Below are 25,542 nucleotides of genomic sequence, written 5' to 3'. Positions count from 1 at the left end.
TTTTCTTGTTGTATTCATTCCTCCTGTTCACACTTTACGTTAAAAAGATCCCTTCTCAATGTACTTTCAATGTAAATAAATCATGAACCTGTCCTTTGGTGGTGGCATGTTATTTTATGAATAGGAATTATTTTCTGCAAATAAATCAACTTTGGTTAAAAGTTGATTCACTGACTCACACATGCAAGACTAATTGGCTGACAGCAACAGCGTAATACTTGCTGAGTGGAAAATGTTTTGTTCAAATACTGTAAAATGCTGAATGACTTTAAACTATTCAAACAAATCCATTTTAGTCTCAAGACTTCGATCATGTAATATGTGTTTGTAAATGGAAAGACACTGGAATTTTGCTAATAACTATGTGACTGGTCACCCCTTCTCCAGTGATTGATGCCCCCAGCCAGGTGGATGTGCGGGACATAACGGACACTACAGCACTGGTGACCTGGTTCCAGCCTGTCGCCGCTGTGGACGGGGTCACGATCTCATATGGGCCCAGCTCCAACCCCGCTGATCGCAACATGGTAGAGCTGTCATCCACTGACACCCAGTACCACCTGGGAGGCCTCACCCCCGACACCCACTACGAGGTGTCTCTGATGGCTCGGAGGGGAGAACGGAGCAGCATTCCTGTCTATGACTCTTTCCTCACAGGTTAAATTAAAATAACAGTTTGATGTGCTGTTTTCAGAACAAAAAATGGATCCACCTGAATGTTTATATATAATATTCTAATCATCATCTCAGAAGAAAAACTGTTACAGCCATTAGCTGTTTATTATATCCAAGTTAAATGAGTGTTTTTCCAGCTGGGGGGGCCTGGACCACACATTCTTTACTAACACTTATATGTTTATGAGGGAGGATATCCTGCTGATGTGTGTTCTTTGAAGAACCAAATGTCCTTCTAGTTATAAAATAATGAGGAAACCCCCCCGGTGTAAGTCTTCTACTTAAGATCTGGGCCTAGATCAGAAATTTGTATTAGGGTAAGGCTGCATCTGTCTAAAGGCCGTTTCTGTGTTGTAGACCTGGACGCCCCCAGAGACCTGCAAACAGTGGAGCTGACAGATGAGAGCATTACTCTTGAGTGGAAGAACAGCCAAGCTCAGGTGGATAACTACCGCATCAAGTATGGACCTTTGTCTGGAGGCGAGCATGGAGAGCTGCTCTTCCTGCCAGGACCCAAGGACAGCACCCAGGCCAAGATCAGCGGTACAGACACACACACACATGCATTCAGGTTGACATTACTACTATCAGCGTGCAAGGTACACACACAGACATTGGTGTTATGCCTAATTTTTACGAGTACAATAATAAAAGGTTCACTTACTAGTTTTTCCAAGTTTCCAACCACATCTCAGAGTATTCATCAGCAGATGGAGCTTTTTCAGTTGTCCTGGATATATATAAAATAAATATCATGGTTATATACTGTATATGTAGAGAGACAAGTAGGCAAAATATCTAAAACAAGTCCTAATTGAAGCCACAGAAAAAAACCTTGTACTCAGCAAAACGAATGGACTGTTCCCAGTGTACATACTCAGTGTTTTCATTCTTTTATCTGCTTTGAGCTCACGTTAGACCATTACCACTTTGCATCCAAATGACACAGCTGAAAAGCGTCTGTGGGAAAAAAAAAATTATACAGTGTGAAGTGTTTATTCTCTTAATTCTTGGGCAAGTGTTTGTGGTGCTCCCTGTTAAATGGTCAGTGTTATATTCAGTTCATTGCCAAAATGGGTTGCCTTTGTTTTGTGTTGTGAAATGTTAGCCCATCTACAAAAGGCCCACTTTATTAGAAAACCACCCGGGGGTTTGGCATTCAGACTTTAAATGGAATAACACTGCTGCTTGTTTCACTGTGAGATCTTGCTCAAACAAGAAAAGTGACATGTGTTTCATCTATCTGCACTGCTGACATTATAAAGCCATGCTTTGAGGCGGATGTGTTTTTTTCTGTTTGTTTTTTCACTGTGTGCTATGGCATGGCAGGATTAGACACCATGAGAAACAAAAAAAAGCTTCCAAAAAACAGGCTTATAGTGTCTTTGTCTGGCCCAATTCTTTGTCCTTGGGATGCCCATTCGTGGATATAAAGCACTGTGTCCATTCAGTGGATGTCCCCCTCCACGCACACCTCAGCACTTTTTTCACACAGTTATTGTCTGTAATTGCCTTCACGCTTGTGATTTTATTGATAATGAGTTTCCTGGCCATTAGGTGTAATTTCATGCTGCAAGAATCTGTGTGTGATGACCTCTGTGGGAGTTAATAAAGGAATTAGGAGCGATCAGGCTGAGAGATGGCTTAATTGTAGAGACCAAAGGTCCTCCAGAGCCTGCTGTATCATAGAAAATAGTGTTTCTGCTCCACGACAAGGGCTCTATAGATCCATCCATGCAAATACAACACTTACCTTCCACAGTGAACACAGGGTTACCCTGAAATACAATTAGGCTGCAATCTATTGTGCAATCAAACCACATGAGAGCGCTTTTGTGTTTGCCATAGGTACTGGAGCCATTAGCTGAAACAGCTGGCCACTTGATAACACAGCCTCCCCATGGTTCATTTGGTGACACCTCAGTGGATTTGTACAAACAAAGCATGACAGTGCTTTTTATTTATGTATAACAGTGTTTTTACTGTAATTTACCCTTTTATGTAGGCCTGAGGCCTGGCACAGAGTATGGGATGGGTGTGACGGCGGTGAAGGATGAGCGGGAGAGTCTGCCGACGACAATCAACGCAGTGACTGGTAAGATGTTCACTTACATATCACCTATACAATCACATTATACATGTGCGTTGTACTTAATCCACATTATTTGTCATATAATCATATTCTTCTTGTCTAATGGTGAACATTATCGAATGAGAAGATCATAAAAAATGTATAGACCAATACAGCATCAATAGAGCTCATGTATACAGTCTAGATCTAGATGCAAATATGCATACGTATACATATAAACCCCCATATATACAGTACATACAACAAAGACACGTCTTTGCATCATTTTTGCTGTCCCTTGGCATATTTGCACCTAAAGGCATGTTTCTATTGACTTTGTCTAAAACTGCACCACTGAAAACACAGTTACATTAACACATCAAATCATGAATGGGGAAAGAGTCCAGAGAGTCCTCCTGCCCCCTATTAACATCTGTCTGTTTTTTAGACAAATCTTTACAAATCACGTTTACAATTAAATAAAAGCACATACACAAATTGCAAATACAATAAAAATGTACAAAATACTACAAAATATTCTAAGTGAAGTGCCAGGAGTTCAGCAGCTCGCCTTTACATTTGTTAGCTCCTCCTTGAATGCATGTAAGTCTCTCAGATCAAAGATGTAGAATATGCCGAGAAAGGCTCTGATGTCTCCTCTGTCTGAGGTCCATGGCACTGTCGATCGTGCTCTGTTTGATGACCATGGCATACCTGTTTTTTCTCAGTTTAACTCCCACAAAGCTTAAAATCGGCTGGAACAGTTCTTTTGCAAAGAAGGCGTCTTTTCTTCCAGAAGTCCATACATGACAGGCCTTACATTACAGACCAGACCCCCTGAGCTCTGTAATAGTCCATCAGAAGGAACTTGCTGTGTTCCATGACATTGTTTTGCTGTTACATGACAACAGCTTGAAAAGGAAGTCTGTTAACAGAAATAAGCCATCTGATGTTCTCTGAGTTTTTACTTTTCAATATTTTTATCACCTCAGTGACTTCTAGTTCAGATGCTTTAATACTTAATTAACCCACCAATTGTAAAATCATCTATCTTTTTTCAGATCATTTTACTTGGTAGACCACACCAGTCTAACTGTAAATGCTCGTACTGTGTAATGAAATATCTGTATTAAAGTTTATACACGTCCGGCTCTCCCTCTCCTCCTTCTCATGGAGCAATCTCTAACCCAGAGAGCATTTCTGAAGACAGCAGCCGAAACGATACCTAACTCAATTGCACCCAATTCTCTTCTCTACCTCTCCGATTAGCCCTGGATTCTCCCAAGGACCTGACTGTTGCAGAGGTGACAGAGACCACCATGATGCTGGAGTGGAAACGGCCCTTGGCCAAACTGGACTCCTTCAGACTGGTTTATGTATCTGCTGATGGCCACAGGGCTGAGGAGGTGGTCACAGGCAGCTCTGAGTCTCACACCCTGAGGGGCCTTACACCCGGCATGCTGTATACCATCAGCATCACTGCCGAGAGGGGCCGCAGAACCAGTGCACCCACCACCATCTCAGCACCCACAGGTCAGGAGCACAAAAAACACACCTTCCATCCTCAGAAACAATGTTCCTGACGAAGTGGTATTGCCTTGTTTGACATTGTAGAGTGCCTGAAATGTCTGGGAAGAAACAGTGGAAGACGGAGGAAGCTTTTTTGGCACAAATGTCTGGAGGTTTAGACTTATCGTATTGGCATTTACTCCAAACACTGACATTTCAGATACTTTATTCTGTATTATTACCCAGATAAGATTTCTGGCAGTTGCCATCGTTTTTTGCACAATCTCAGCCCATTTCCAATTTTAAAGGGTTGATTCATCAAATAAAAACCTTATTTTTCTCTTACCTCATGTGGTAGCCATGCAGATGGTTTTCCAAAAACGCAGTCTTGGATATTCTATGTTAAAGACTTTGTCTCGCACAGTTTTCAGTGGAACTACCTTCAATTTAAGAAAAGGTCCCTATGTGAACTGTTGAAAGTGCGTTCTGTGGACTATCCAGAGCAAACCCTGGAAAGAGAATGTCTTTGAATGTCATGTAAAATATATCTAAATCTGGGCAGATAAAAACAAGCCTATCTACAAGTTATCTAGATACTAGACTAGAAGTAAGTATGTTTTTTATGCTTTGGGTGAGCTGACCTCTAAAAAGAAAGCAGAGAGGTGGAAAGGTTACGCCTTTGACTTTGTTAGTAGCAAGGCTGAGACTCGCCATGCAGGATAATCAGTATCTGTAAAATGTGTCTGAGACAGAGGCTCCTCTGAGTGTAGCCCACTGTTTCCATGAGGTTTCGAGCTGGTGGCGCAGGGTTAGAGCATAAGAGAAGTTCTCATTAACCACAGGTTCATTTTTTTGTCCTTCAGTACTGCAGCCAAACCGAGGCAATGAATTGAATTCATTGTTAGCTTCTCAATGTAAGTCACTCTGTGTCCAACCCCCCACCCCACCCCCACTCCTTTCCCCCAAGGCTCATTTATAGCATGTGGGTATTTTTTTTTCTATTTCCCCTGTTTTTTTTAACCAAACCAAGAACAGACAAATGGGGTGATTGTGGAATTTTTCTCCATCAGTTTTGGTCTGGGTGCCTCCAAGCCAAACATTTCACGAGTAGATCTTCCAGTTATGCAATGGGGGTGCATTGCATGGCTATGGGCAAAAACTGATATGGTGAGCAATAACTGTCTTTAGTTGCATTTTTTGGATTGCATGTTGCCAAGAAGAACATACCACAGACTTCTCTCTCTCTGTGTGTGTGTGTGTGTGTGTGTGTGTGTGTGTGGATGTGGATGGGTGAGTGCACACTGTGTCTACTGTTGATGTCTACTTGTCTGTGTGGTCACATGTGGCACAAATGATTGAGAGACTGAGTGGCTAAAAAGACTGATATAGAGTGAAACTGAAGGGTGTGTGTGTGTCTGTGTGTGTGCGTGTGTGTGGGAGGCTGTGGTTTTCAATGGACATGTGTGTGTGCCCTGCACAATTTTCATTCATGTGATAATTGTTGCCGTGAGCACTACTCCCCTCTGGTTTTGTGTGATTTGACCACGATGAACTGTGGGTCTATCAGATAAAAGGCCACATGCTGGGACTCCTGTTAAAACATTGTCTCCAAAATCAGCAGCCGTCTAATCCACAGCCTGGCCGATCTGCAGCCTTTATCGTCTCTAGACACGTAACGCAAACAGACATCGCATCCGATTTACAGGAGAGGTTGAAGGGAGGAGGGGTGGAGAGAGGTGATACGATGCTTGGTGGATGCCTGGCAATCATCAGAAGGATTACAAGAATTTGTTTTTGAGCTTTTTATGCAGCTGAAAATCAGTACCAAACCAAAATGTGCTTCTAAAAATCAGGATACTTTAAGAAGCAGGATCAAAGATGTAGAAACAATCTGATGTAATTGAAATCAGGAGACAAAAACCTGGATTATCATCATAATTTAAACAAATCAGTTGACTGGACGAGAAAGTATTAATCTGATATTAGCTGTCCAGTTCATGTTTTATGTTTGACCACCAGCACAAAATACCAGTGTTGTCTTGAAAAGCCATGAGAACTTGAAGTGTAACGTTCATTTTCTATATTGCCAACAGTCTGGGCTTTACGCTGGTGTGTCTTTCTTCATATGATGATAGTGCATGAGCATCTGATTTCTCTGTGGAGAAGAACATAGAACATAAAGCATGATAAAAGCAACATCATTCCTCCACATGCACTGGCATGATATGTGCAGTCGTGTATTACAGCACGAACATTGCCTGGGTTAAAGCCTCGATTCTAATCTTCAAAGACGAATACACTGCAGTGTTATATGAATGACTGTGTATCAAATGGCAGATAACGGAATGAGAACGTGATATCTCAGGGGACCATTTGATTTAGTCATGACACACATCTTCAACTGCACGTGACACCTAGAACTGAAGCTGGGGGTTCACTTAGATATATAAAAAGATTTCTGCCTTCAGCTAAGCACAGTGGAGAGGAATTGAATTTGGTGGTGGTGTTCACAACGTTAAAAAATGACATTTTGAAAATTTAATGGCAGCATCTCAAGCATCTCAAATAGATAAGAGGTCGTTTTTAAATGTTTGTCGATATGCAGTTTTTATGAACAATCATAAATTCTCATATGAAGAGCCAGGACCTCGTCAGACTCATCATATGGTAGATACGTCTTCCTCGTTCATGTGAGATTTCATAAGCAATGATCAGGTGCTTCCAGCCAAGCCACCCCCCCATCCCATCACACTGCAATTGTCTACCATCCTATTTGCGCTCCACTCTGCCACACAGTGAAAAGAGGATAATTAGAGCCTTGATGTTTACCTGCGCCATCTATCTCTGTCTCTTTCTAATCGCCTCTCTGAATGCTTGCACTCTCAATGGACTGCAATTACAGGCTGCTGTATGTGGCACTGCATGGCCTCCCCATAGGGTTGAAGTGGACGCCGTACCTCTGCCGTTCTGGCCGGACTACGGTGCACCTTCAGATGTTAATGGCTCATTCACAGCCATTAATGATTACTAGCTGCATCAGCATGTCTGCCTGCTGCTTTCTATCTTTAAATCTTCCCACTTACATGGTAATATAAAGGAGGTGGCTGTAGGCAACCATCGATAATGAGGGTTTTTCATCCTCTTTGTAGTGGAAATAAAGGAATATTTCCATTCCAGACAAAGAAAAGGCCTTTTCTCATTTTTTTCTCTTGACAGTGGAATGAAATGATTGAAAAACAAATGAGAGTTCAGCAATGTCACTCACATTTTTGTAACTGATATTGTCAAGGAGGACTTGTTGAGCCGAAGCTCAATCTTGTTTGTTTAATATGTGTCCTAATGTACATTGTCTGGATTTGTATTTGTGTGTTGTAAGGTTGGAAAAAAAATTCTGCATTTTTGAAATCTGCCATGTCTGTCTAACTTCAGTCCAAAAATTTCCAGGATCAGCATTGAAAAACCTGTATCGGTCTAACCTTTGGTCTTCATTCTGTATGTCTGTTCCATTCCTGTAACTCTATGTTGATGTGTTTGTCATCACCCAGAGGAGGAGAAACCCATGGTGACCAACGTCACCATCACCGACATATCATGGGACAGCTTCCTCCTATCCTGGTCTGCTGAGGATGGGGCCTTCCAGGCCTTTTTGGTTGAGGTGACCGATGCAGAGACGGGCGCCGAGTGGCAAAACCACACGGTGCCCGCCGATGCTCGCAGTCTCGCCGTCTCTGGCCTCTCCCCCGTCACCTGGTATAGGGCCAATCTGTACGGGTTGTACAGGGGAGGCCTCTTAGATCCTGTCTTTGCTGACACCATCACAGGTATCAATGTCGTCAACGCTGGGGCCTCGCTCTTTCCTGTGCTTCCTTCTTCTTCTTCTGCTGAACACAGAATGAACCTGTGTTTTTCCATGAGGGCTTTCTAAATGACAGTTACAAATGATGTTTGTCTATTCATCAGGCTCTGGTGTGGATATTTAACACTGTCTTTAAGTGTTATATTGACTCTGATAGGTGTTGTAGTAACACTTGTTTGTGTTCGTTTGAACAATGTCAGACTTAAATTATCACTGTCAATTTTCCAATATCGTTCAAAAAATGTCAGTCTTAATAAGTAATAACTCTGCCACTGTCATTGGCTTCAACAGAAGTTCAAGAATATTCTAGAAACAAGCTATCCAGAAAAGGTGAAAGCACAATAATTGGAAGCAAATCTATGTGACTGAAAGCTTCTAGATGCTGTACCTGTAGGATGGAGGCTTGTTTCGTTCATCCCCATGGACATATTTAAAGGCAACAACTTTGCTCCCATTTTCTGAGCACAAGCTGTTTACCTGCAGCATTGAAACTACATTTCAAAGAGGTATATACAGGATAAAGACAATCTACCTATCAACCACTGTGGTGGAAGTTTTTCTCCTCAAGGTAAACAAAATCTCCTTGTCATTCAGACGGCGTGCACAACACAAATCCCCAAACAACACCCCCTCATCAGCTATCCATCATGCACGTATCCCTGCCTTTGATGCAGGGATTGTGAAATGGGCTAACACTCCGCGGCGGCACCTACACAAAACCCATTCAGTCTACCCATTACAGTCTACATCCACCTTCAAGCTGTCAGTCTGGTAAGAGTCTGGCCTAAATCAGCACGTGGTCTGTTATGTGAAAAGGCAGAAACGCATAAAAAGGTCAGTGTGGTGTTTAACTGGGCCACAACAGGTGCACTGGTCTCCTACCCACGACACCAATCACAGTCATTATCAGCGATCAACATGCTGTGAATTACAGTAAGTCAGCCATGAACATTTAAACAAGAATCTGCTTATGATACCTTGTAATGGCCTCTGAGGATAACCACAACAAAATACCTTTTGAGGACTAACATCCTCACTGTCATCTTTTAAAACTATTTTCATTAGACTAGAAGGTCAAAAATATCCAGTTTCGGGTTGGTTAACAATTTTTTTATGCCAGCATGTATTCCAGCATTATCATTCAGCATTTCACTGATGAGGATCAGTCAAGTGGAAGAAAGATGGGAGGACTGACAGAGGACAAAAAAAACCCTGAGGCGCTTTTGTCACTTTGTGTGAGGCCTCTCGTCTGTATGCATCCCCAGTTCTCCCGAGCCTGGACTGGTCTTCATTCTCATGCTGCCATTGCCCCTGGGCTCTGGTGCTAGGGTGCCAGGGGCTTCTGGGGCCACGCAGAATATGGCATGAGCTCAACACAACCTATTGTCTGCATGCTAATGGCTGGTGAAACCATCTTAACATTTTTCATTAGCATTACTTAATCCATAAAACATTCCAACTTGTGAATGCAAGCGCTGACTAATTTGATTATGTTATGCACGGTGGTCATTGTTGGTCTACTGGAGAAAGACATCATTGGGAAAATAAAGTCCTCCTCTGAAAAGGGAGTGAGGAAACTTTGATTAACAGAGACGGAGTTTTATACAGCAAATGACTGATGGAACCACAAAGAGATGTGGACAGCGCTCAGAAGAAGCCCATTTTTGTTGTAATTAATATGACTACGAGCTGCTCTTGTAAGTTATCAGGCCTGACTGGAACCTGCTCTGGGGTTCTGCTTGCAGGCCCCCTTTTCAACAGGTTAGCATGGCGCCGGCGCATAGCTCCTCCAATAACAGGCTCCCTTTTGTGAGCAGGGATTGTGTTCCCTCAGGTCGTTGGGGGGGCTGCAGGGATATGGAGCAGAGGGATAGAAGTGGTGGTGGTGGGAGGGTGAAATCAGTGGCAAGCTAGCACATGTTAGCTGATGGATGTGGCCCTCCCTCTCTTCCACTGACCAGCTAAAGCTGCCCGGCGGCTAATGAAGAGTGACAGCTCCCTGGGATTTGTCTGCTCTGCTTCTCATTTCCACCGTTTCTTCTCACAACAAATGCCTCAATGCGTTTTCCCTCACAATAAAAAAAGGGGTTCCAGGCTAGTTCAAGGACCCCTGAGACCCTCACATTTGGTGTAGTATTTTAATGAGCAGTGGCGCTGGGCTTTATTGAGGCTTTCCTGAGCCCACTTATATCTGCTTCTATCCAGGCTGCTTTAAAAGCTCTGTCTGGTCCATGAATCCATCTGCGCTGCTACCGGAAGTTTCTCCAGCTAATTAGCTTCAGCGGACTCATCCTCTGGAGAAAGAGAGCTTTCTCTCCAACAGCTGTAGACTCCTGCTCTCTCAGCCTCTCTATCAGTGCCATTATTAGCTGCTGCTAATGACTGCCTTACTACCAGCTTTTACAGCACCACATGCACACACTCCCATCTCTACGCACATAGTTATATCTGCACTGCACGGCATTTGAGAACTATTCTTAAAGACGCAGCTGTGGTTTGACAAAGTCTCTTTACTTTAAAGATGGGTCAGACCAGGGGGGTCACTTTTTCAAAAAAAAATTAAGCTTGAATAAATTTGAAGAATTATGTGATATATTTAATTGTGAATTATTTCAAATCCATATAGCCTTTTGTAAACTGTGTTGCAGAAATCAGATCTGGACACTGCAGCATATAACATGAAATTTCACAGTGAAATTTTAATTCCAGTGGAATCACTGCGATTGAGTGACTGAGCGAAGTAACTAACTATTAGTGAGCTCCTGTATCTTGAATCTCCTCCTATCTTGAACAACTAAAAAAATATAAATAATGCCTGGGAGGAGTAAATGGCATAGAATAGAGTAAACTGAGAGAAGCTCAGAGCTATTGTGACTGACTAGCACTTGCCTAGCTGCTTGGTAGTTACCTTGCTAGCCACAATAATACAGCTACTAGCTCTGTTGGTACTAAAATAGATCTTTTAAAGCAAAACATTTATCAAAGACGTGTGGAGTGTTAGTGTGTTAGTGAAGAACAGCCTGGTTCACTGAGTATGCTGTGACTCAGACAGACATAGACATGCCCCCTGCTGCAGTGCGAGCCATGGTCTGTGATAATGAATGTGAAAATGAATTCACAGTCACAATTTTGACACCATCAGTTTTTCATCTTACTAATCACAATGGCTTTGATAGGTCCAGTTAACTAATTCGACAAAGGATGCAGCTGGATGCTTCTGTTTGGCTAACAACCTAACCACTGTTTCCTGAAGTAGATTTTTCCATCTGTGTTTTTTACCAGATTTCAGTAAAACTCTTCTCATTCCACTCTGCAAACCCAGGCTGTTTATTTGTTGACTGATGCTGAGCTTCCATATAACCACTGCTGGCATTTGCACAAAGCCTGATACTCTCTTTCGCTGCCATGTTTCTCAAATGTCAAAGCTATCTTAAGTCCCTCAGAGGAGGAAAATTGCCTTTCCCCTGTCACTCAGAGGCCGAACCAGAGGTGCAAGCTCTCCTAGTCTCTGATGTCACCCCTGAGAGCTTTAGGCTGGCCTGGACAGCTGAAGAGGATGCCTTGGACACCTTTGTCATCATGGTCAGCCAGGCTGAGGGCCCAGGCCAACCAAGAGAGCTGGTGCTGGGTGGCGAGGAACGAAGCACAACCATCACAGACCTCACTGAGGACACAGAGTACAATGTCGAAATCTTTGGGCTCATTTTGGGAAGACGCTCCAAGTCTGTATTGGAGAGGGTGAGAACAGGTACACAGTGAAAGGACCGAAATGAGAAATCAGAGCTGTGAACTGAACCTCTGCACTGGTCTTGTCACATAGTCGACGTGGAAAGACTTCATATCTTGTCAATATCGTCTTTTATGGTAACAGCATGAAAACATGGTCATTAATACCTGTGTTCTGGCATTTGTTTTTTTTATAGTGCCAATCTTTTTGTCTACTAATCTGATAACAAGAGGCATTTAAAGGGTAACTCTGGTATTTTGGGGTCTAAATGTCTTATAGGTACAAAAATTGAAATTGGTCCAGTAGATCTCAGCCGGCAGCCACAAAACAGACTGCAAGTGCTGCAACGTAATCCTTCAGGGCAAATGTGCCCATCAAAGCACGCCCACTAAGAGTGCTTGTTTTTGCCACTGACAGGTTCAGATTGTTATTAAGTGCCTGAGAACATTATGGAAAGGATCCCTACAGAGACAAACCTTGTCAGACAGCCCTTTACTATGGGGAACTGCAGCCGTCATAGCACTCTCTTCAAAGCCACCAAACAGCTTTGACAAAAATAGTATTTTTACCTCATAGAAGACAGGAGGTGCTGGTCGACTAGTGCTTCAGCTGCTCAGTTCCAGAACCTCTTTACATTCACATCTGGTATTAATATGTGTCTCCATTGTCCAAACTGAGATGTGATTCAAAACAACAACAACAATGCAAACACATAAGAAAGATAGTAGCCATCCGTGAAGCTGCGCGGTTGTACAGACTATTTATTGCTTTTTGAAACTGGAATGTTAAAGATGAAATCAGAGGAAAATGTTATATGCAGCTGCTTTTATTTCAGCTGTGGCCATTGCCACCATTGTCCTGATGGTGATCTGGACGTGCCCAAGTAGTTGTTGTATGTGGACTGAAAACACAATTGCATTTACATTTGTGTTCAGTGTGGTCACAATGCATCCCTGACCACCTCCAGAGGCTGTTTGGCCGATCAGATCACAATCCATCCTCAATGCCTCTTGGGTGCATTTACACCCATATATTTATGTGGTCAAGCACTATGATTGCAATCTGATCATCCAAACACGCATTTTAATGCAAGGTGTAAAGTTGGTCTTTCTTGTGTTGTTGTGTAACTTTGGGGTTTTAAAGGGTTAGTTAGTCCAATTATCATGTCAGAACACATTTATATGAAGTCTGTTTCGAGTTAAACAACTAAGATCCTACTCTAACAAAAGGTCTCTGTCTGTAGGGATCCTTTCCATGATGTTGTCAGACACTTAGAATAACAATCTGAGCCTGTCAGTGTAAAAAAAAAACCCCACTAAGTGCTTGTTTTTGCCACTACCAGGCTCAGATTTTCAGTGGCAAAAACAAGCACTTTTCAGCAGGCATACTTTGATGAGCATCTACTGAGCCATTTACTGGACCAACTCCAAAAGATTTTGTACCTAGTAGTCACTAAAACTTCAAAATATGTAAAAATAGGGCCTATTTTGTAGAATACCAAAATTATCCTTTAATGCTACAATTTGACTGTCTTTGTCTTATATATTAATCCATTGTAATAATGTTGGTCTTTTCAAGATGACCAGGTATGACTGTGGTCTGTGCCACATCGCAGCACAGTCATAGCTGGTCTTCACAACCCAGGTTTACAGCAGTGTACGAGAACACACACTCTCACATGGCTTCTGATGTTAGGGCTCCACACTGCTGCTAAATCTGAATTAGACTTACAATCGGTTCACTGATCAATTAGCTATTGAAAATATGTCTTGGTCAGTCTGATATAATGGATTTTAAGCAACTATACTGATAATGCATTTTTCCTGTAGTACTGACCTGGTTTTAATGGAAGATTTGAAGGTCTAAATGCTGCTTCAGTTGTTTACTCATCCTTTAGTGAACATAATTCTTTGTTAAAAAATGTCTAATTCAAAGATGCTGAATAAATTGGCCGATCAGTATTGCACTTTGAACGCAGAACTATCAGAAAAGGCCTTGAAATCTTATATTAGTCAACCCCTACTCAGAACATTTCCTCAGCTGTTTACTCTGCTCCTTTCATTGTGTCATCTTTGTCCAGTCGTCCTCCCAAATGTTGTCTTTGACTGCTTAACCCCATGTGTTGGAGTTGCTCTTTGTAGAGTGTGTGTGGGGGTGGGGGTGGGGGTGGCCAGTTATCTGTGTCCCCTTTCCTCCCTGGGGGTAAGTCTCTACTCTTGTGTTGCGTGGCGCATGCTTCACTTTTGTGTTGCCATGAAATGGGGGCAAGTTAATCTCCTCAGGTCTGTCACGCAAGATACTATGGCTCGCTGTTTGCTGGGAAGGGTCCCGGGCCTCCCCATGCCCCCTTTGTCTGTCTGCCTCGCTCTCTTTTACACACTCTCTCTTTCTCTAAAATGAGTACCTTTCAGTGGTGGATCTGCTCTGGCTACACGTGTCTTTTCTTGTCTGCTGCTTGATTAAAAAGCAGAAAATGCTGCAGAGTTTATGTCGATTTTGTTCTTTCATTGATGCTCAGTGACACTCTTACTGTCCTTACCCATCTAAGAGGCCAGTGCATTTTGACTAAACCTCCTGTTTTCTGTTGTTCCTGTCTTTATTGTGCCAGACCTGGGTTCACCCAAGGGCATCCGCCTCTCTGATGTCACTGATACGTCTGCCACTGTTCACTGGGTGGTTCCTCGAGCTCGGGTGGACAGCTACAGGGTCACTTATGTACCTGCTCATGGAGGTCAGTGGCCTTATGTGTGACATTCATTCATGACTGAAAACAGGAAGTTCTCGCCACTTATTTGCAGCACTTGATTCAGCAAACCCCCCCTAAGTTGAAAAGCTAAGCATTTACAAAATCAAGCTTGGCGCTGTCGTTACTTTACCCTCAACTACATCCCTGCTTACATCAAGACAAATTAGTTTTTACGATTCAATGCTTGGACTTATTCCAATAAGCTGATAATGAAATCAGTAGAAGTTTATGTTCCAGGTAATGAATGACTTTATAGTCAGTATGCCCTGTTATTGCTGACCTACCAACCAGTCATCTGCAGGGCAAACTCCTTTCTTAATTGATAGACTGATTCTGCCCCCTAGTGACCAGACAGATATTTAAAATAATCATAAAATCATGCAACACAACAAAAAGACTCAAATAATCATGAACTTTTTCCAGTTTTATGAAAATAAGTTTATCGCTTTCATTATCTTATGACTGCTGCACATGATATTAATGCTATTATGTCATTTACGTTTATTTAGCCCCTTCAGACCCAGTGTCTATTGTAATGAAAAATTTATGTTTTAAAATTTCAATTTTGCCCAGAAACTGGAGTGAGAATTCTTTCCTCCTTTTTAAATATCAGTTTATTTCCATGCAGACCTCACTTTTTGAACATTTCTGATGACACTAGAGTGACGATGACATAAAAAGCCAGTTGATAACAACATTAATCTGACATTTTATGATATTAACAGAATCCTTCATAACACATATTTCTTATGCAACAAATTTAAGATGGTATCAAGTTAACATTTATTTTATTGTTAATTCCATGATATTTCATTTTAGAATGGGTTTCAAGAAACTCTGCTTGGAGGATATCAGAACCCTCATTAGCATTAAAAAAAGCTGTAAACTAAAATACAAACAGAGACAAAAATGTTAAAATTACTTTAAATAACAACATGCTATTGAAAACCACATATTGCAGGCCTACTTATGTGTGTGGGCAACGCAAAAATTGTTAAAACAACCACAAACCAGAAAATCTATACTAATGTTTAAATTGGATTCTGGATTGGACTCTAATGCAGACGGCAGGGTGAAGACACAAAATAAACTTTGATAACATGAAGCTTAAACCAGTGAACAACACGGGCAGGCCGAGGCAAATCCAAGAACTCAGTAGAAATACAAAAACTAAACTTAGAAGCAACCAGGATGACACGAGGAACACAGGCGGGAATACTGGCAAAGAACAGATGACCTGGCAACAGAAGGAGGGAAAGCACATTATCATTATCTAACAAAACACAGGTGACAACTTTTAATATAACACGAGAAATAACTAAAACAGAACCATAACATTTATATAGTCCAGGTTGACTGTAATGGACTTGCAAAAAATATCATATGTAGTCATAAGATTTCTCTGAGTGGCGGTTAAATCATGAGGTTATACTAAACAAGTACCACTTCAGCTAAGTTTCTAATATCTTAACTTTATTCATCCAAATGATGTGTTGATTTTATTCCCAGGTAATGCTAGGACGCTGACAGTGGACGGCTCTGAGTCTCACACGGTGCTGCCCAACCTCACCCCCGGGGTCACTTATGAGGTCACTGTCATTGCTGTGAAGGGTCAGCGGGAGAGTGAGCCGGGCTCAGACAGCGTCACCACAGGTGTGTACACACTGTAAACACTGTAACACACACACTTTCATTACCTTGATTGTATAACTACTGTTTAATCAAACACTTGGGGGCACTTGGGCTTGTGCCCCACCAGATTTTTGATATTTGTATTGTTTATTATTTTATCTCACTTTATATTTGTCTGTTATTTTTATCAAATGTAGTTATGATCCTTTAGGAGTCAAAATTAGGCCATAGGAAGTAAGAAAGATGACCAGACATCTATGTAAACTGTTTGGAAAAAAGCTGTTTTTTAATGGTTGGCACATGATTAGATGAACCATCTGCCTGACTTCAACCAATCAGACCACGAACCATATGATGTTGTAGGAAAGCCGAAGCCAGCCGGTGCAAAGATGTCTGCAGACAGAAGCTCCATCACACGCTTCTAGTGGGCGATGGTTGAGAGGGATTCCTTTTGTATGAGTCTATATATTGTTTTTAGGAAAATCCTGCACACCTGAGTATACCTTTGAGAACAATTCAAATAATACATGTAACACTGATGAGATAAAATAACTAATGTTTAAAAAAGCAACCAGTAAACTAAAACAAATCAGTGACAATGTTTGATTCAAACACAGTTTCTGTAATTTGTGTTCAAGCAGCAGCATGCTTAAAAAGGTGGAGAGGTGTTGCTTCCTTCCAATACAATCTGTCCGTGTGTGTGTGTGTGTGTGTGTGTGTGTGTTACAGCTCTGGATAAGCCCCGTGGTCTGACTGCAGTCAACATCACAGACACTGAGGCTCTGCTGCTGTGGCAGCCCGCCATCGCTACCGTAGACGGCTATGTCATCACCTATAGTTCAGACTCAGGTATCTAGTGTGCACACATGCATGTACACACAATCTCAACACTGAGACAGCACAACAGTTCGTCTGCCGCCAACTGTTGTTGAATCATGATCAAGGTGCTGATAAAAATGATGACCATTACATGATCATTACTGCCCGGCAATGAAGAACTAATCACAATTACTTCTTACTGCGTACTTCTTACTAGTTTTCTAAGATGTTTTCAGAAAGTTTTTTGAGGGCAATATGACAATACTTAGTGTTAAATAAAAGAGTCTGACACATCAGTCCAAACTAAGTTTGCTTCCTCTTATACAATCAGCCTCTGATCCTACATGTTTGTCCTTGATGTGCTAACTGAAGGCTTGTTTGTGTTGTTCCAGTGGCTCCAGTAATGGAGCGTGTGTCAGGAAACGTTGTGGAGTTTGAGATGAGCTCTCTGACGCCAGCAACACACTACACTGTGAAAGTCTATGCTGTGAGGGACTTGGCCAAGAGTGCAGCCACGACAACTGAGTTTACCACTGGTGACAACTCCTTTCTAACCACTGATCTGCTTCTTTCATCACACCTGAACTCTAGCATTACTGATTCAAACTAAATCAAAATGGCCATATTTGCCAAGTACAGTTAAATCAGTCTTTCATTGTAACTACAAACTGCTTTTTTAATGTGAAACAGAAGTGCATGATGAACAAAGAAGAGGAACTCATCCAAAAAAGAATCCCATCCTGTAGATGTATAGTTGTTTGTTGTACATAATTAAGATTACTGCATGACTGCAGTGATGTCATGTAGGAATAGGTGAATGAAAGATTCCAACATAAATGACAGCACACAAAGCGGCTGAAGCAGATGAGACACAGACCAAAATCTGAACTTATTGAGAAGGCTGCTGTCTTTCTAGATGTGGACGCCCCTCAAGACCTCGCAGCCAGCAACATCCAAACGGAGAACGGCATGCTAACCTGGAAGCCGCCTCGTGCTGACATCACCGGATACATCCTCAGCTTTGAGTCTGCAGACGGCACCGTCCGGGTGAGTAGACACCACAGTGCCTCCGATTCTGGTCTAACTGGTCAGTAGATCATTAAAATGTGTTCTGGAATAAAATGTTTGAACGTGTTTCCTCCTTCAGGAGGTCGTCCTAAGTCCCACTGCTGTCTCCTATAACATGGCTCAGCTCAGCGCCTCCACAGAGTATTCAGTCAAGCTGCAGGCTATTGCTGGTCCTAAGAGAAGCAGAGTCATCACTACTGTCTTCACCACCAGTGAGTGGACTCATATACACACTGGACAGGTTTTAGCCGTGGTGTGCTGTGTGTCTGTTGCAAGACATCTCAAAAAGTATCAAATAGATTTGAGTAGGTGTATTTTTAATACTGTTGCATTGCATACATTTGTGGGAGGGCGAATGTCCTCATTTCAGATTCATAACTCCTAAACTTTGTAAAACTCCACCAGAAGCAGGATCCTGAAAGATTAGCAAACTTTAAGGATTTTGTCTTTGCACAGCAGAGAAGTGGCATTTATCTTATTTGTCTGATAGTTTGGTAGAGGTTGTCACCTTATTGTCAGGGGCGCACAGAGGATCAGTGGCAGCACTGTCATCTCACATCAAGAAGGTCCCATGTTGTTGCGGGGGCCAGTTTCCTCCATGTGGTTCAGTTTCCTCCCACAATCCAAAGACATGCATTTTAGGTTAACTGGAAAGTAGCAGGTGTGAATGTGAGTGAGACTGTGTTCATTGACCTACAATGTTACCGTGATTGACTAAAATAAAAGAATACTAAAAGTGATCTGCCACTCCCTCTGCACCTTGTGCACGGCGTGCTACATGCATGCTACTTTGCTATATTGCTAATGTGCATGTGTACTCTTAGGGCAGGCATGGGCAAACTACGGCCCGAGGGCCATATGCGGCCCGTTACAAAATTTAATCCGGCCCGCCGAACTTGAACAATTTATATCAATAAACCTTGTTAATGTTTTATTTTCCCTGCAATTCTGGCTTTTTTCCCAATAGATGGCGCACTCTAGATACATTGAGCTTTGTTGAGGTGAAGCGTATTACTCCACGTTTGCGCTTTACTCTTCGACCCTCAGCCCTTCTGTAAAGATGAGCGGAGCTAAGAATGTCCAGTTTTTAATAAGGAGTGGACAACTAAATATTTTTGACTGAACACCGATCAGGCGGTGTTTAAAGACTATGATACAGCAAGAAAACTGACTCCAGACTTTGATGCGCTGGATAAAAAGGGAGACCAACAACACTGTTCCCACTGAAATTAAAAGTACGTTTCTCCGTTGTGTTATGTAAAAAATGCATTTGAAACTAATTTGTTCTGTCTGTTAAGGGATGCACATATGTGGTGCTCAGGTGCACGTACGTTCTCAAAACCAAGTGCGCAAATGCAGCGCGATCAAATATAACGCGCTCCACATACTGGCGCATTGTCACTGTTCCGTCCTCGCGCTGCTCGTTGTTGAGTTTTGGCATTAGGGATGATTGAATAGAAGGAGAGGACAAGTAGACCTGCATCTCCTACCGTTTTTTAAATGAAGACAGTCAGGAGGAGACTGATGATGATAATATCCTTAAGGATAACACAACTTTCAGTGCTTTAAAATAATAAAAAGAGTCATTTCAATAAATAGCTCAGTTCTGTGGGACTTCAAAGACAGATATTTAGTTGTAATGCTTTTGTTAATTTTCAATTGAAATTAAAGCACATGTGTTCTACATATCTCATGATATTTTATTTTCTCTTATGAGGTGGATTACCAAAACACTCCATCCATCTGCTCCTGGTCCGGCCCCCCAGTCAAATTTTAGAACCCTTTGTGGCCCACAAGTGAAAAAGTTTGCCCACCCCTGTCTTAGGGTCTTGTGAATCAGTCCCATCAGCTATCCCCCATTACAGAGTCGGTTTAGTACACTTTGTTGATTATTCCATCACATCATTGTGTGTGTGTGTGTGTGTGTGTATTACTCATGTTGTGCGGACATAAATCTCTTTACACAGTCATGCTGTGGGGACTAGCCTTCCCTATGGGGACAAAACACAAGCCCCCATAAGGTAAATCATTAAATTTTAGGGAGAAGATAGGTTAGGTGTAGGTTAAGGTTAGGGTTACGGGTCAGTTGTCATGGTTATGGTTAGGGTAAGTCTCCAGGAAATTATGTAAGTCAATATAATGCTCTCTGAAGTGATAGAAACACTGTTGTGTGTGTGTGTGCGTGCACGTTTGTGTTTGTGTGTGTAGCGGGTGTGCTGTACAGGTACCCCAGGGACTGCTCCCAAGCCCTACTGAATGGCGACACTTCATCAGATCTGTACACCATATATCTGGGTGGAGATGAGAGCCAGCCAATCCAGGTGTACTGCGACATGAGCACTGATGGAGGTGGATGGATCGTAAGTCGCTGGCTAACAGGGACATGTGTCAAGCATGGGATTAAGTCATTTCTAGGTGAAGGCTACTTTGGCCTTTGATAAATACAAATTTATTGGGGCAGCGTGGCAAAAATGTAGGACACCAAGAACAAAACCAGTGGAGCAATAACAGTAACAGCTAACTACTTACTATGAAGACCAATCAGTACACAATCAGCAAATATGAGTTAGTGTGTGAAAACACAGCACTGAGTTTATTTAAACTGCAACCTTTTTAACAACTCCTTATATTAAGTGATGTAGTCATATATAAATGATAAAATAAAGTCTATCAATGGGCTAAGGGTGATCAAAATAAATGTGTGTGAGCATGTATTGATGTCAATGCAGCTATTAGCATTAGCCTCCTGTTTCAGTGGGAGAAGACAGTAGGTATGAGAGGTGAACGCTTTCAAAAAAGATCATTTGTCACGACAATTCAGGCTGTTTGGTGGATCAGATAGGCTTTTTCAAGGTTTTGTTTTCTTTTGAAAACCCACATATGGGTGTAATGGGAATGTCTAGAGATCAGTAAAATCTCACATGAATCATTTCTTATTGCTTTTCTCTTTGCAGGTTTTCCTCAGACGCCAGAGTGGTAGACTAGAGTTTTTCCGCAACTGGAAGAATTACACCGCTGGCTTCGGTGACATGAACGATGAATTCTGGCTGGGTAATTTCTTGCAAACATCAGAGTGCAACACAGTACTCCACAGCACAAAACAATAAGGTCATATTCTTCGCTAATAATTGAGGTGATTTACACAAAATGTCAATGCCATCAATTGCTGATGTAATTTATTTTCATCTATTCATTCAACCTTTATTTAAAATCTTACAAAATCATTCAGGGCATGTTCTTAGTTGCAATGATGCCGAGAGTACAGTTAAAACAGACTAAACACACAAACATAATGAATGAGAAAACAAACAAACAGAACACAGTTAAAAACACTCACATTCAAGCATGGAGTAGTTTGTTGTCATGGTTTGAAGTGACCCGTGTCTGCAAGTGTGTAATGTTTTAATCATGTGTGGTGTAAAATATAGAATGTACAACACGTAAACAACAGCAGCTTTCCCAAATTCAGTGTTTGCATTTGGGACTTCAGGCATTAGCCACTCACTTGGGGCCATTTAAAAAAGAAAGTGATGCATGATGGCATGTTGCCATTTTAAGGTTTTATAGATAAATAGAAAGTTCCTGACACATCTTCCTGTTAGAGATGCCCACCCAACCTTTTCATTCAACATGCAATGATGAGTAGAGGCATGTCTGTAGGTCATATCATCACAATCCAAAACAGACAAGAAGCCTTGACTGTCACTTCCTGCTAAGCGCAGGAAAATACAGCTGATTCTGTACACATTTCTAATTTAGGTTCAGAAGTGTGTCAGAGAGAGATTTGAAGGTAAGTTTTTGCGTTCAGGTTAAATTTCAAATTAAAAAGTGCATTTTGCAGTTTATCAAATACTTGCAGGATCTCACTGGCTGAGTGTGCAGTGTCTTATTAACGCCAGACAATCCTGTATCATCCACACTGGAAAAGAGCCCTCCATTCATACTGTGTGACACAGGCCTTTGCCTCTCTGCAGTCTGCAGTCAGCCAGTGGGCATCTTCACCAGTACAGCTCACTAGATCCCAGGCTTAGTCCCACCCCTTGAACATCATTGATAAATGTGTTGCAAACCAGGGGCTTCATCTTTCTTTCAAATCACTGATAGCAAGTAAAGATTTTTTGTAAAATATTCCAATGGCAGGTCTATATCTGGTATTTCAGAGGTGCAATGTATGTTACTGTCAGCAACGTCAATGAGAAAACTTCTTTTTTTCATTTCTTTTGAATTATAATTAATAATTAAGAACTACAGCTTGAACTTTTCCTGTCTAGAATTTCTAACACAGGCTTGAGGACAGTGCTCACTCAGGCCAAGCGCTAAAACTCCAGAAGCAGTCATTTGGTCCCTTCTATTGCACATGATCAAATTTATTAGAGTTGATTTCTGGTCTGTCACACATCTCTTTCAGAAGATTTAGGTTAGAATCATTTGTCAACCACTTTCTGTAAAAACCAAGTAGAACCAGTGATTATATATGGACCAATTTTGATCAGACTCTGCAAAAGTTCTATTGATTCACTTAATAATAATAATGTTATTACTATAATATTTAAAAGTTCTGTTTCATTGGAGAATTTAACACTTGACTATATTGAATATGAATTGATAGACTTCGAAGCGTGAATCTAACTATAGGTATCGGCCTTCAAATATTATTTAGTCTTACACATTATACATTTTTACTTATTTGAATGTAAAATAATGAATCATCTGATAATCATATCTTGTCAAAGCTAGCACTGAACTGTTATTGTTGCTGTCCGTCCAGTTTATGTATATAATCATCTCTCTCCCTCAGGTCTTTCCAATCTGCATAAGATCACAGCTGGAGGTCAGTATGAGCTGCGAGTTGACCTGCGAGATAAGGGAGAAACAGCCTACGCTCAGTATGACAAGTTCTCTGTCTCTGAGCCTCGCACTCGCTACAAAGTCCACGTAGGAGGATACAGTGGAACAGCAGGTAAGACTGACTTCTGCAGCCTGCAGCCAAACATGTACACGATGCTTTAGTTTTTCTGACTTTCCCATCCTGTCTGACTGAAGCCATACATGAAGCTTCTCGAACAGCTCACACTTTTATAGTTTCATATACAGTGTAAAATTTATTTTTAAAAAGGTCCAGTCATTTCCCTAAAACAGCCGGTCACTGTGTTTTTTAAGCAAACCTTACTGTTACTGTTAGGAAAGAGTGGATTAACTGGTGTTCTAGTGAGTATCTGGTAAAAACATTGTCAATCATGTCAACATAGATAAAAAGAATTCAGAATGAACAAGCAGTGAGCACTTTTATTCGCAATCAGGCCAACAAATAAAGGCTGAGTATTGCTTCAGTATTCACAGCAAGACACTTAGTGTGGTTCGTTTTTTGTAAGGTTTTCTTTCTGAAGTTATCTTCATGATATTATGGTTGATTATTTTCATCATCACTGTTCATGAACAGTTTTCTCTGAACACTTTCTCATTTTGTTATTTGATAAAAAAAATGTAACTGAAAAGAATAAAATCTGCATTCAAATATATTCAGACAGACTAGAATAGCTCATGTAGTGGCCAGCGGTGCTGCTGCAGTGTTCATCCTCTACATGAACGCAGTGGTTCACCTGTTCCTAACAGAAACTGCACACTTCATTCTGTCAGCTCTCTCTGTTGTGTGTCTTTGTAGGTGACTCTATGACCTACCACCACGGGCGTCCATTCTCCACTTATGACCACGACAACGACATCGCCGTCACAAACTGTGCCCTGTCCTATAAGGGAGCATTCTGGTATAAAAACTGCCACCGTGTCAACCTCATGGGACGATATGGAGATAACAGTCACAGCAAGGTATGCTATGACTGCATAGCCTGCAGTACAGCTACTGTATGTCTTCAAATGGAGGGTGATTCTGAAATCGGGCTCACCGAGGGGCTGCTGGGGTCACTCAGAGTCCTTGATTGAGTACCATTAGTCTTTAAAATGCGGGTATTACAGGATTCCTGAAGAGGGTTCAGGTGTATTTGCATGCGGTTTCACTGGCCTACAGTTAGCATCACTGAGTCTGTTAGGGTGTTTAGAGAGTCTTGGGGGTTCCATCAAACTTCTCCTTCACTGTACTGCCTTCTGGCACTGACAAGACATCATTTGGAGTTTGGTGAATTGTCTGATAGTGGTGTTTGTGTTGGTTGCTTAGGCTGTAATATGAATCCATGACAGAAACATGGCTAAGGATCTCCATTTTACTACTTCAGCTTCTATTCTGACCAACATCATTTGTCCATCTCCTTCTCTCCAGGGAGTGAACTGGTTCCACTGGAAAGGCCATGAGCACTCGATCGAGTTCGCAGAGATGAAGATCAGGCCATCCAACTTTAGAAACCTGGAGGGGAGGAGGAAACGATCATAAATGATCCACCACCAACACACCAACAACAACAACACTGATACCACTCTGTCTGGACTCCCCATGAACCACTTTGACTCCCACACCCACACACCCTGCAGCAACCAAAGCCACTGCCAAGAGCCTTGCTGCCTCCACACAAAACCAACACACCTTCCCTCCTCCCATTCGCTCACAGATCAGCCTCAACTCCATGATACGGTTGTGGAAATGCTGCCAGTGTGGAAATCAATGTGCATGTTACAAACTGGACTAAAGCCCACACAGATTCTACTCACGCACCAAAGAGAGCAAAAACAACTCCATCTCATATGATTCTGATCCTTTCTCTTGTGTTGCAGCATTTGTGGGGAGGCAAGTGTGCAGCTAATGTTGTGTACAGTAATTAATACAATTCCCTATTTCACATCCAAGTCCCATTTAGGGTTTTACGGAAAGGACAGGCTGTTTATAATACAAAGTGGTCTTGTTTAGATTCAGGGCCTCTTTACAGTGATAACTCAACTGGATTATCCTAGAAATTTTATTCCTTGTACAGTATTGTACATGTATACATCTGATTTAAACATTTGAAAAAAGATATTCCTCAGATGGCACTGCAAAGAGGTCAGATATCTCCATCTAACTTGCCATTTGTTTGTCTTTGTGCAACTGAACTCGTCTCTGTGTCGCTTTGTCCTCCTCAGGTTCCCTCATCTCCCACAATGTAAGTCAACATCTGATGTGATAGAAATGGAAATTAAAAGAGAAAAAAAAGTCCCATGTCCATGTGGGTGGCAATGTTTCCATTTATCATGCGAGTCCCTGAAGGCATCTTGTCACAGCCACAGCATTGTGTTTTAAAAAGCTAAAAATCAGAGAAAAGAAGACGTGTTTTGATTTGTTTTGTTTCTCATATAAATCCAAGACAGGACCTTTTACTCTATATAATGAAATGCGGTGATTACATTTTTTTCTTGAAAAAATACAGTGCATATATGTGGAACAAGAGAATGTCATGTGTTGTTCACACAAAAGATGTTAATGCTCAAACAATGAGGCCAGTCCATTTGACATA

At 41.7% G+C, this 25,542-nt stretch overlaps 1 protein-coding gene across 1 annotated transcript in view; it reads left to right on the top strand.

Annotated features, from left to right (window-relative positions):
* Positions 1-24,565, top strand: part of tnc (tenascin C) — a 45,905-nt gene extending 21,340 nt beyond the window's left edge. The window contains 17 exon segments of the mRNA XM_041936427.1: positions 388-657; positions 1,033-1,218; positions 2,681-2,770; positions 4,016-4,279; positions 7,801-8,076; positions 11,587-11,859; positions 14,447-14,569; positions 16,094-16,237; positions 16,946-17,065; positions 17,428-17,571; positions 17,952-18,082; positions 18,183-18,315; positions 20,312-20,463; positions 21,058-21,154; positions 22,902-23,063; positions 23,766-23,929; positions 24,378-24,565. Coding sequence (XP_041792361.1) covers positions 388-657; positions 1,033-1,218; positions 2,681-2,770; positions 4,016-4,279; positions 7,801-8,076; positions 11,587-11,859; positions 14,447-14,569; positions 16,094-16,237; positions 16,946-17,065; positions 17,428-17,571; positions 17,952-18,082; positions 18,183-18,315; positions 20,312-20,463; positions 21,058-21,154; positions 22,902-23,063; positions 23,766-23,929; positions 24,378-24,488 — 2,840 coding nt within the window. The 3' untranslated portion in view covers positions 24,489-24,565.
* The last annotated feature ends 977 nt before the right edge of the window (positions 24,566-25,542 follow it).

This window comes from Chelmon rostratus, chromosome 5 (genome assembly GCF_017976325.1).
Source record: "Chelmon rostratus isolate fCheRos1 chromosome 5, fCheRos1.pri, whole genome shotgun sequence".
Taxonomy (NCBI): domain Eukaryota; kingdom Metazoa; phylum Chordata; class Actinopteri; order Chaetodontiformes; family Chaetodontidae; genus Chelmon; species Chelmon rostratus.
The sequence above is the reverse complement of the archived record's forward strand: the minus strand, read 5'-3'. Positions and strand labels throughout refer to the sequence as shown.